General features: G+C 50.4%; 1 protein-coding gene across 2 annotated transcripts in view; it reads right to left on the bottom strand.

Annotated features, from left to right (window-relative positions):
* Window positions 1-12,479, bottom strand: part of LOC138246421 (alpha-tectorin-like) — a 119,352-nt gene that overhangs the window by 65,265 nt on the left and 41,608 nt on the right. The window contains exon 5 of one of the 2 annotated variants that reach the window (XM_069201029.1): window positions 11,830-11,871. The exons of the other annotated variant lie outside the window; for it this stretch is intronic. Within the exon in view, the coding sequence (XP_069057130.1) occupies window positions 11,830-11,871 (42 nt within the window). The remainder of the gene's footprint in view (window positions 1-11,829; window positions 11,872-12,479) is intronic. 2 annotated transcript variants of the gene reach the window in all.

Raw genomic sequence — 12,479 nt, 5'->3', positions numbered from 1 at the left:
GTGTGTGCCCTAGGTAACCCCTAGAGCAGGGTGCTGTGTAGGTAAAAGGCAGGACATGTACCTGTGTAGTTATATGTCCTGGTAGTGTAAAGCTCCTAAATTCGTTTTTACACTACTGTGAGGCCTGCTCCCTTCATAGGCTAACATTGGGGCTGCCCTCATACACTGTTGAAGTGGCAGCTGCTGATCGGAAAGGAGCAGGGAGGTCATATTTAGTATGGCCAGAATGGTAATACAAAATCCTGCTGACTGGTGAAGTCGGATTTAATATTACTATTCTAGAAATGCCACTTTTAGAAAGTGAGCATTTCTTTGCACTTAAATCTTTCTGTGCCTTACAATCCACGTCTGGCTGGGCTTGGTTGACAGCTCCTTGTGCATTCACTCAGACACACCCCAAACACAGGGTACTCAGTCTCACTTGCATACATCTGCATTTTGAATGGGTCTTCCTGGGCTGGGAGGGTGGAGGGCCTGCTCTCACACAAAGGACTGCCACACCCCCTACTGGGACCCTGGCAGACAGGATTGAACTGAAAGGGGACCTGGTGCACTTCTTAGCCACTCTTTGAAGTCTCCCCCACTTCAAAGGCACATTTGGGTATAAAACAGGGCCTCTGCCCTACCTCATCAGACACTTGCTGGAGAAGAAACCTGAACCAGAAACTACATCCTGCCAAGAAGAACTGCCTGGCTGCTCAAAGGACTTACCTGTCTGCTTTCTACAAAGGACTGCTGCCTTGCTGTTGCCCTGCTGCCTTGCTGAACTCTTGTCTGGCTGTGAAAGTGCTCTCCAAGGGCTTGGATAGAGCTTGCCTCCTGTTCCCTGAAGTCTCAGGACCAAAAAGACTTCTCTCTTTTAATTGGACGCTCCGTGCGCCGAAAATTTAGATGCACAGCTTGTTCCGCGGCGAGAAAAACGCCGCACACCGACGCTGATCGACGCGATGCTCTTGGGACGATTGAAAATCCGACGCACGGCCTCGCAAGGACAATGCCGCCCGACCTCTAGAGGAGAAATCGACGCGACGCCTGCCGTGAGATCGTAATTTCAACGCGCAGCCCCGCAGATCGACTTCCAGAGGAGAAATCGACGCGACGCCTGCCGTGAGCTCGTAATTTCGACGTGCAGCCCCGCAGACCGACGCGCAGCAGGAGAACAAGCAGGAAAATCCACGCACAGACCCGGGACATCTGGTGTCCCCGCGATCCACAGAAAGAGACTGTCCACGCGCCGGAAAACGACGCCGACTTCCCCGCGTGAAAAATAATGACGCAAGTCCGTGTGTGCTGGGGAGAAATCGACGCACACACCCTTTTTCCACGCACCTCTTCTCTTGTGGCCCTCTGAGGAGATTTTTCCACTCCCAACCAGGTACTTGTGCTTGAAAGAGACTTTGTTTATATTCTAAAGACTTAAGACACTTTATATCACTTTTCAGTGATATTTCTACAATTTCCCATTGCAACTTTATTCTTTTTGACCTACAATTATCCTGATAAATATTATATATTTTTCTAAACACTGTGTGGTGTATTTTTGTGGTGCTATATGGTGGTATTGTATGATTTATTGCACAAATACTTTACACATTGCCTTCTAAGTTAAGCCTGACTGCTCGTGCCAAGCTACCAGAGGGTGGGCACAGGATAATCTTGGATTGTGTGTGACTTACCCTGACTAGAGTGAGGGCTTTTGCTTGGACAGGGGGTAACCTGACTGCCAACCAAAAACCCCATTTCTAACATTGGTGATCAGCGGTGAGGATAGGACCTGTATTTGTGCAGTGACATACAGTAGCTAAGTATTTCACTACCTACCCACAGTTGAAGGTCAACTTGTTTTTTTATCTCTTTTTGCAAATCTGTTTTTTTTCCTGACAATTTTCAAAAACTAAATCCTCACTCAACATGTCTCTGACTGGGTCTCAGACAGGGGACTTTGACCTAGTCCAGTTGGATACATATACGGTCAAACAACTAAGAGGATTCTGCAGGGCACTGAGAGTACCCACCCAAGGGGCCTCCAGAAAGGAGGACTTTCAAGTGGCGTTGAGGGCCTGGGCAGAAGCCCATTTAGAGGATGATGAGGAAGAGGAGCCAGAAAATGGCACCTCAGAGGAATTTTCACTATCTGTGGATGGTGTTACCACTGCAATTGTGCCCCCTTCCAGACCAGGGAGCAGTGTCTCTATGCAAAGCCTGACCGCAGAGGAAAGGAGAGAGGAAAGGGAGTTCCAATTGCAAATGGCAAAACTGAAAATTGAGGCTCAACAGGAGGAGAGAAGGGCAGAGAGAGAAGCCAAACAAGCTGAGGCTGAAAGAGCAGCCAAACAGATTGAAGCTGAAAGAACAGCCAAACAGATTCAAGCAGAAGCTGAAAGGGCAGCCAAACAAGCAGAAGCTGAAAGAGCAGCCAAACAGGTGGAAGCTGAAAGAGCTTTGGCTGAAAATAAACTATTGCTGGCTCATGAACTGAGTCTCAAGGAGCTGGAGATCAAGGCGAGACAGTCTGAATCCAGCAATAATGGTGGCAGCATACAGACAGGACCTGCTGGAGAAAAGAAGGTTTGTATACCCAAAAATGTGGTGCCCAGTTTTGTGGTGGGAGATGACATAGATAAATGGTTAGCTGCTTATGAAGTTGCACTAAGGGCTCATGAGGTTCCTGAAGGGCAATGGGGGGTAGCTATGTGGGGTTATGTGCCGCCATTGGGGAGGGACACACTTCTCACATTGGATCAACCTGATCAAAACACATACCCACTTCAGAAAGCCACTTTACTTGCCAAGTTTGGGCTGACCCCTGAGGGATACCGTCAGAGGTTCAGGGACAGCACCAAGCAAAACACACAAACATGGGTAGATTTCTTTGACTTTTCCAGTAAGGCACTGAATGGATGGGTGCGGGCAACAAAGTAAATGACTATAAAGGGTTATATGACTTGATTCTGAGAGAGCATATGCTTAATACTACTTTTACAGAGTTGCGCCAGCACTTGGTAGATAGTAAGCTGACTGATCCCAGGAAGCTTGCTGAGGAGGCGGACCTCTGGGTTAGCACCAGAGTGTCCAAAAAGGTACCTGGGGGGGACTCCCACAAAGGTGGTCAGGGTTCCCAACAGAAGAAAGAGGGGGGAGATAAACTTACAGATAAGGAACTCTCAAAAGGCCCCCAAAAGAATTCCCAGGGAGGGGGTGGCAACCATTCCTTCTCTAGATTTGGGAAGAAGCCAGGGACATTTGATAAGTCAGGGAAATCCAACCCCAAATGTATGGAGTGTTACCAGTATGGTCACTATAAAGGCGACCCCCAGTGCTCCAAAAGGGCACCGTCCACTACCGGACAGACACCTGGGATAACTAGTGTAGCGCTTGGAGGGGAGATGGACCCAGATAGCTTTGGGGAGCAAGTAGAGTTTTCCCTAGTGTCCCTGGGAGAAAGAGAAATGGTGCCCAAAGCCCACATGCCCAGAAATACTTCCAAGTACAGGCAGTGGGTCACCATTACTGGGCAGAAGGTGGAGGCTCTGCGTGACACAGGAGCCAGTATGACTACTATCCAGAGTCAGCTGGTGTCCCCAGAGCAGATAGTCCCTAATACATTCCACCAGGTCATAGTCGCTGACAATCGTGAGAGTCACCTACCGGTGGCTCTGGTTCCCTTTGAGTGGGGGGGGGTCTCTGGTACTCTGAAAGTAGCTGTGAGTCCTGCCATGCCTGTAGATTGTCTGTTAGGCAATGATCTTGAGCACACTGCTTGGAAAGAAGTAGAGCTCAGATCTCACCTGGAGATGTTAGGGTTACCTGAGTGGGTCAGCATGACCACCAGGTCCATGGCTGCCCGGGAAGGGAGTCAAGGGCGTCTGGAGCCTGGAAAAATGGCCCAGACAGCCGCCCAAGAGGGGGGCCAGGGGCGCGGGAAACCCGCCTCTAATGTTCCCACGGTGGTAGACGAGGTCCCTGAGGAAGAGGAGGCCCCCGAGCCAACCGGGGAGGACATAGCTGCCCTGGGTAACCTACCTGAACTTGCTGGCTGGCAAGTAGAGGGGGGGCCAACCAGGGAAGCATTCTGCAAGGCGCAGAGAGAATGCCCCACCCTTGAGGGTCTGAGGAAGCAGGCCACAGACCACGCAGCAGGTGACACCTCTGGCGCTCACCATATTTACTGGGAGAATGATCTCCTTTACAGTGAGCGTAGAATTCCAGGTCCTGGGCCACACCGTGTGCTGGTGGTCCCCCAGTGTTACCGGAAATTCCTACTAGGCCTGGCTCACGACATTCCCCTGGCAGGACACCTGGGCCAAGACAAGACCTTTGACAGTCTTAGGCTTAACACCCACTTTCATTGGCCCAGAATGAGGAAAGCCTCAGATAACTTCTGCAGAGCTTGCCCCACCTGCCAGGCTAGTGGGAAGGCAGGGAAACAGCTTAAAGCTCCCCTGATCCCACTCCCAGTCGTTGGCACCCCCTTTGAAAGGGTGGGCATCGACATTGTTGGTCCCTTGGACCCCAAAACTGCCCAGGGCAACAGGTTTATCCTGGTTTTGGTGGACCATGCCACCCGCTATCCAGAGGCAATCCCTCTGAGAACAGTGACTGCAAAGGTGGTGACCAGAGCCCTGATGGGAATATTTACCCGTGTGGGATTCCCTAAGGAGGTCGTGTCTGACAGGGGCACAAACTTCATGTCTGCATACATGAAGACCCTGTGGGATGAGTGTGGGGTGACCTACCGGTTTACCACCCCTTATCATCCTCAAACCAATGGGCTGGTTGAGAGATTCAACCAGACCCTGAAAGGCATGATTGGTGGCCTGACTGAGGCCATGAGGCGTAAGTGGGACGTCCTCTTACCCTGCCTGTTGTTTGCTTATAGAGAGGTGCCCCAGAAAGGGGTGGGGTTCAGCCCCTTTGAGCTTCTCTATGGTCACCCTGTCAGGGGACCCCTAAGCATCGTTAAGGAGGGCTGGGAGAGAGCTCCCCAGGCCCCTCCACAGGATGTGGTCAGCTACATGGTGGCCCTCCGCAAACAAACCCAACGCTTCTGGAAGGAGGCCCAGAGTAACCTCGAGGCCAGTCAAGAGGTGATGAAGGAGTGGTACGACCAAAAGGCCACTCTAGTTGAGTTCTCACCTGGAGACAAAGTTTGGGTGATGGAGCCAGTAGAGCCCAGGGCTCTCCAGGACCGCTGGACTGGCCCCTTTGAGATCAAGGAGCGTAAAGGGGAGGCCACTTACCTAGTGGACCTCAAGACCCCTAGGCAACCCCTAAGGGTCCTCCATCACAACCGGCTCAAACCTCACTTTGAGAGGTCTGAGGTCAGTATGCTCCTAGTCACCGATGAGGGCATGGAAGAGGAGAGTGAACCTCTCCCCGACCTCCTCGCTGTCAAAGAAGGGGATGGGTCAGTAGGTGGTGTCATTCTCTCTGACTCCCTGACTCCAACACAGAGAGGGGACTGCTATGAGCTGCTAGAACAGTTCTCCCCCCTGTTCTCCCTTACACCTGGACTAACCCACCTCTGTGTGCATGACATTGACACAGGTGACAGTGCTCCTGTAAAGAACAAAATTTACAGGTTGTCAGATAAAGTGAAGGCCAGCATCAAGGAGGAGGTCTCCAAGATGTTGACTTTGGGGGTTATTGAGAAATCCAGTAGTCCCTGGGCAAGCCCTGTAGTATTGGTTCCCAAGGCTACTGCCCCAGGTGCGAAATCAGAACTCCGGTTCTGTGTGGACTACCGGGGTCTCAATTCAGTCACCCGGACTGATGCTCACCCCATCCCCCGAGCTGATGAGCTCGTTGACAGGCTAGGCGCTGCCAAGTTCCTGAGTACGTTCGATCTTACTTCCGGGTACTGGCAGATTGGCCTGACTGATGGGGCTAAAGAAAGATCTGCTTTTTCCACCCCTGATGGCCATTACCAATTCCGGGTGATGCCATTTGGGCTGAAAAATGCCCCCGCTACCTTCCAACGGTTGGTTAACGGGGTCCTAGCTGGTAAAGATGCCTTCTGTGCAGCTTACCTAGACGACATAGCTGTCTACAGTTCCAGCTGGGAGGAACACCTGCTCCACCTCAAGGAGGTGCTTCAGGCCCTGCAACAGGCAGGCCTGACTATCAAGGCTAGTAAGTGCCAGATTGGGCAGGGTTCCGTGGTGTACTTGGGACACCTCGTAGGTGGTGGAAGGGTGCAGCCGCTCCAGGCCAAGATTGAAACTATCAAGGCCTGGCAACCACCTAGAACACAGACTGAGGAGAGAGCCTTTTTGGGCCTCACTGGATACTACCGCAGGTTCGTCAAGGGCTATGGTACCATTGTGTCCCCCTTGACTGAACTCACTTCCAAGAAACAACCTAGGTTGGTGAATTGGACAGAGGCCTGTCAGAAAGCCTTTGATTCTCTGAAGGAAGCCATGTGCACGGCCCCGTGCTCAAGGCCCCTGACTACTCCCAGGAATTTATTGTTCAGAGAGACGCTTCAGAGCATGGCATAGGGGCTGTCCTAGCACAGCTGAATGAGGAGGGCTCAGACCTACCAGTAGTCTTTATTAGCAGAAGACTATTACCATGGGAACAAAGGTGGAGTGCTATTGAGAGAGAACATTTGCTGTGGTCTGGGCACTGAAGAAGCTAAGACCCTACCTGTTTGGGACTCACTTCCGGGTTCAGACAGACCACAGGCCCCTCAGATGGCTCATGCAGATGAGGGGTGAGAATCCAAAACTCTTGAGATGGTCTACAGTATTTCCCTACAGGGGATGGACTTTACGGTGGAGCATCGCCCAGGGGTTGACCACACCAATGCTGATGGTCTCTCCAGATACTTCCGCCTTAGCGATGAGAGCTGCCAGGAGGTCGGGTAGCTCTCCCCACTTTCAGCTGGGGGGGACACATGTTAGACCTGACATGCCTTAGGGTGGTCACCCCTAACTTTTTGCCTGCCTCCCTCCACTTTTTGGACCCTGTTTTGCTGGCTTTTAGACTCTGCGCACTTTACCACTGCTAACCAGTGCTAAAGTGCATATGCTCTCTTCCTTTTTAAACATGGTAACTCTGGATCATACCTGATTGGACTATTTAATCTACTTATAAGTCCCTAGTACTGTGCACTACATGTGCCTAGGGCCTGTAGATTAAATGCTACTAGTGGACCTGCAGCACTGGTTGTGCCACCCACTTAAGTAGCCCCCTTAACCTTGTCTCAGGCTTGCCATTGCAAGGCCTGTGTGTGCAGTTTCACTGCCACCTCGACTTGGCATTTAAAAGTACTTGCCAAGCCTAGAACTCCCCTTTTTTTACACATAAGTCACCCTTAGTGTGTGCCCTAGGTAACCCCTAGAGAAGGGTGCTGTGTAGGTAAAAGGCAGGACATGTACCTGTGTAGTTATATGTCCTGGTAGTGTAAAGCTCCTAAATTCGTTTTTACACTACTGTGAGGCCTGCTCCCTTCATAGGCTAACATTGGGGCTGCCCTCATACACTGTTGAAGTGGCAGCTGCTGATCTGAAAGGAGCAGGGAGGTCATATTTAGTATGGCCAGAATGGTAATACAAAATCCTGCTGACTGGTGAAGTCGGATTTAATATTACTATTCTAGAAATGCCACTTTTAGAAAGTGAGCATTTCTTTGCACTTAAATCTTTCTGTGCCTTACAATCCACGTCTGGCTGGGCTTGGTTGACAGCTCCTTGTGCATTCACTCAGACACACCCCAAACACAGGGTACTCAGTCTCACTTGCATACATCTGCATTTTGAATGGGTCTTCCTGGGCTGGGAGGGTGGAGGGCCTGCTCTCACACAAAGGACTGCCACACCCCCTACTGGGATCCTGGCAGACAGGATTGAACTGAAAGGGGACCTGGTGCACTTCTTAGCCACTCTTTGAAGTCTCCCCCACTTCAAAGGCACATTTGGGTATAAAACAGGGCCTCTGCCCTACCTCATCAGACACTTGCTGGAGAAGAAACCTGAACCAGAAACTACATCCTGCCAAGAAGAACTGCCTGGCTGCTCAAAGGACTCACCTGTATGCTTTCTACAAAGGACTGCTGCCTTGCTGTTGCCCTGCTGCCTTGCTGAACTCTTGTCTGGCTGTGAAAGTGCTCTCCAAGGGCTTGGATAGAGCTTGCCTCCTGTTCCCTGAAGTCTCAGGACCAAAAAGACTTCTCTCTTTTACTTGGACGCTCCGTGCGCCGAAAATTTCGACGCACAGCTTGTTCCGACGCTGATCGACGCGACGCTCTTGGGACGACTGAAAATCCGACGCACGGCCTCGCAAGGACAACGCCGCCCGACCTCTAGAGGAGAAATCAACGCGACGCCTGCCGTGAGATCGTAATTTCAACGCGCAGCCCCGCAGATCGACATCCAGAGGAGAAATCGACGCGACGCCTGCCGTGAGATCGTAATTTCGACGCGCAGCCCCGCAGACCGACGCGCAGCCGGAGAACAAGCAGGAAAATCCACGCACAGACCCGGGACATCTGGTAATCCCCGCGATCCACAGAAAGAGACTGTCCACGCGCCGGAAAACGACGCGACTTCCCCGCGTGAAAAATAATGACGCAAGTCCGTGTGTGCTGGGGAGAAATCGACGCACACACCCTTTTTCCACGCACCTCTTCTCTTGTGGCCCTCTGAGGAGATTTTTCCACTCCCAACCAGGTACTTGTGCTTGAAAGAGACTTTGTTTATATTCTAAAGACTTAAGACACTTTATATCACTTTTCAGTGATATTTCTACAATTTCCCATTGCAACTTTATTCTTTTTGACCTACAATTATCCTGATAAATATTATATATTTTTCTAAACACTGTGTGGTGTATTTTTGTGGTGCTATATGGTGGTATTGTATGATTTATTGCACAAATACTTTACACATTGCCTTCTAAGTTAACCCTGACTGCTCGTACCAAGCTACCAGAGGGTGGGCACAGGATAATCTTGGATTGTGTGTGACTTACCCTGACTAGAGTGAGGGCTTTTGCTTGGACAGGAGGTAACCTGACTGCCAACCAAAAACCCCATTTCTAACACCGAGTGTTAGCCTGGAGGTGACCTGGTGAAGCTGCAAGAGGGGCCCAGTATGGGAGTGGCATTGCCTCTGGACCACAGAAGCAGGAGTCCTGAAGGGTGTGGAGTGAGCCTTAGTACTGAGAAGAAATGTGCACTGAATGTTAGAATTGATAGATTCTGGCAGAGCTGTGGTGGTTCCCATCACCAGTTTGTTTGAATGTTAGACTTGAGGTGCACTGGTTGAGCTGTGTTTTGCTCTTTTGGGTCCAGTATATGATTGGCAGTAGGATTGAATATTAGAATTGATCTTCTGTAATAGAATTATATGTGAGTGTGGTCCCAGTATAGGAAAGGAAGTGACCTTGCTGGGGTGGAACTGAGGTGCACTGATGGAGCTGCGCCCAAGGTCACAGTGCTGGAGCATCAAATTGTACTGACTTCAAGAACTGAGGTGCTCTGGCAGACAGCGTGTGTGGGGTTCCTGGCACTGGCACTGCTGAGGGCTTGGAGTGTGTGTACTGAGGTGCACTGATGGAGCTGTGCCAGAGGTTCCAGAACTGGAGCAGCAGAGTGTACTGACTGCAAGAACTGAGTGGCTCTGGCAGACAGCATATATGGGGTTCCTGGCACTGGCACAGCTAAGCGCTTGGAGTGTGTCAACTGAAGTGCACTGACGGAGTGCTGCCTGAGGTCTCAGTACTGGAGCAGCAGAGTGTACTGACTGTAAGAACTGAGGCGCTCCGGTAAACAGCGTGTGTGGGGTTACTGACACTGACACGGCTGATGGTTTGGAGTGTGTGAACTGAGGTGCACTGATGGAACTGCGAGTGGGATCCCAGTATGGAGACGAAGTGGGCACTGTCTCTAAGGATTGCGGAGCCATGGTAGAGCTGTGTTCCTAGGCTATAAGCAATTACAAGCGATACTCCACCCTTGCTCTCAGCACACAGGCAGGCACACTTGGTAAAGAAAATCCAAGCTAAGGAAGGGCGGGAGCCAGGCAGCTGAGAGAGGGTGCAGAGAGCCCACAATGACCAAATGTGACCTAGATAACAGCCTGATTTATAGCCTTGTTTACAGCTACGCTCAGAGGAAGAATGCTGTGCAAATGAAAAGGGAAGCTTCCATGGACAGGAACTGGGAACAAAGTTTTTAAAAAAGTCCCCTACAGACCAGATAAACAGGAGAAAGCATAATTATACAGTAGTCGGTCCCTGCTCCCACACAGAAGAAGGAGGGACAAAGAGGCATGACTGACCGCTAGCAAGCAAGGATTTTTAAATGATACTGAAACTAACAAATGAAACAGCTGGAAGCCCACAGACGTATACTTAAAAGCGGACGTACGTTTACGCTTAACTTAAAAATGGAAAAACTGCAATGAGGCTCCACCTCCTGCTCCTGGTTTTCATATTCTGACTGGTTCTCCAAACTTGACTTATTTTATACACTCAATTTTTTTAGTAGTGCTATTTAATCATGAGTAATCTTTTCTGTCAAAGTGCTAATTACAAGTGTTCTTGACATCAGCATTATGGTATGCTGTGCAAAACAAAACATTAGAGGGAACTGTAGTATGGATGCCAGAATTTTATTCAGTGCATTTTACATTTTTTAACTCGACTCGAATCACCTGAGATGGGAGTGTGTGAGGGGGGGTTTAAAAGAATCATTCATGGAATTTTGATGTTTATTGTGCTTGGACTGAGTTATGCACATATACAAATGTCCATAGATGTCTTGGCCTGTTAAGCTTGGGATGACTTGCCATCACTTAGAGGCAGACAACGGAAAGTTGCAGAATGATAAGTAAGCCTTGAAGAACTCCACAGATTAGGGACGTTTGCTTGCGTTTTTCGCCATTCAGTGTTTGTGCATAGTATTTGAAGAGAAAGCCAACATGCTTCAAGATGGGCCGACTTGCGTGAGTTTCCTCGGATTACCATAGTGTGACTGAAATGCTTTATCAAAAGCTACTTTTGGGATTCACAATACTAGCATTATCAACGCAATCAGACTGCTCTGTTGAGTTATCAGTTTGTAAATGTGCACATTTACTCGGAGGTATCCTGGTGCAAAACCAGACCATTTTAAGGGCCTCATTAGGATTCAGAAGGAGCGGTATCCACAGGGATACCACCATGCCTGATACAGGGATACCACTATCCCTGAGACAGAATTTGGTGTGTGGGAGAGGACACATGATACAGCCAAAATCTTTTGCGTCGATATCTGCCACCTGCTAAATGGAAATGGAAAGTGTCAGCGTAAAGCAAAAGCACGCAAAAAAAGACTGACTATTTCTATTTCTTGCATGTTATTCGCCATTCTGGGCAAAAAAATACTATTTATTGGAACTGGGAGGAAGAGACAAGCCCTGATTGTAAGCTCTGGCCCAATATCTTCACTTTAAATTAGGGCCCTAGAGGAAAAGGTCTTTAGATGTTTTTGGTAAGGTAGATGGTCCGAAATAGTGTAATGTGCTGTACGAAGACCATTCCTGAGCGAGGCAGATTTATAAGAATAAAAGCAGCCACCCAAATATCAGCTGTAAGTGGGATCGACAGCATCATACAGGAACGGAGGGAGCATAAACTTGAAGACTGGAATGAAGGCAGAAATGGCCATTAACACTGACTGGACAATGAAAGAGGCAAATGACTTTGAATCCGGGCCTTTTCTACAAGAGTGCAGTGGAGAATGGGAAGGTAAGGAACAATAGAAGTACATTTCTCAATGACGTTACACACATACCTAAATACATACATACATATATACTCATAATTTCTTTCTTTTGATTATACCTCCAGTCATGCCTCCTCCTGCTACTCCTCCAGAAGTCCAACCTAAGAGTCACAAAGAAACATTAAGGCCCTCATTCTGACCTTGGCGGGCGGCGGAGGCCGCCCGCCAAAGTCCCGCCGTCAGGTTACCGTTCCGCGGTCGAAAGACCGCGGCGGTAATTCTGACTTTCCCGCTGGGCTGGCGGGCGGTCTCCTTCAGACCGCCAGCCAGCCCAGCGGGAAAGAGGCTTCCACGATGAAGCCGGCTCGGAATCGAGCCGGCGGAGTGGAAGCTGTGCGACGGGTGCAGTTGCACCCGTCGCGTATTTCACTGTCTGCGCAGCAGACAGTGAAATACATTTAGGGGCCCTCTTACGGGGGCCCCTGCAATGCCCATGCCAGTGGCATGGGCACTGCAGGGGCCCCCAGGGGCCCCGCGACCCCCCCCTACCGCCATCCGGATCTCGGCGGTCCGACCGCCGGGATCTGGATGGCGGTAGGGGGGGTCAGAATCCCCGCGGCGGTGCAGCAAGCTGCGCCGCCGCGGAGGATTCAATGGGGCCGCGGTACACTGGCGGGACCCCGCCAGTGGTGCCGGTCCGACCGCGGCTTTACCGCCGCGGTCGGAATCCCCATTGAAGCACCGCCGGCTTGTCGGCGGTGCTCCCGCG

The sequence above is a fragment of the Pleurodeles waltl genome, chromosome 7 (genome assembly GCF_031143425.1).
Source record: "Pleurodeles waltl isolate 20211129_DDA chromosome 7, aPleWal1.hap1.20221129, whole genome shotgun sequence".
Classification (NCBI taxonomy): domain Eukaryota; kingdom Metazoa; phylum Chordata; class Amphibia; order Caudata; family Salamandridae; genus Pleurodeles; species Pleurodeles waltl.
Note: the sequence above shows the minus strand (reverse complement) of the source record. Positions and strands in the feature narration are given on the sequence as shown.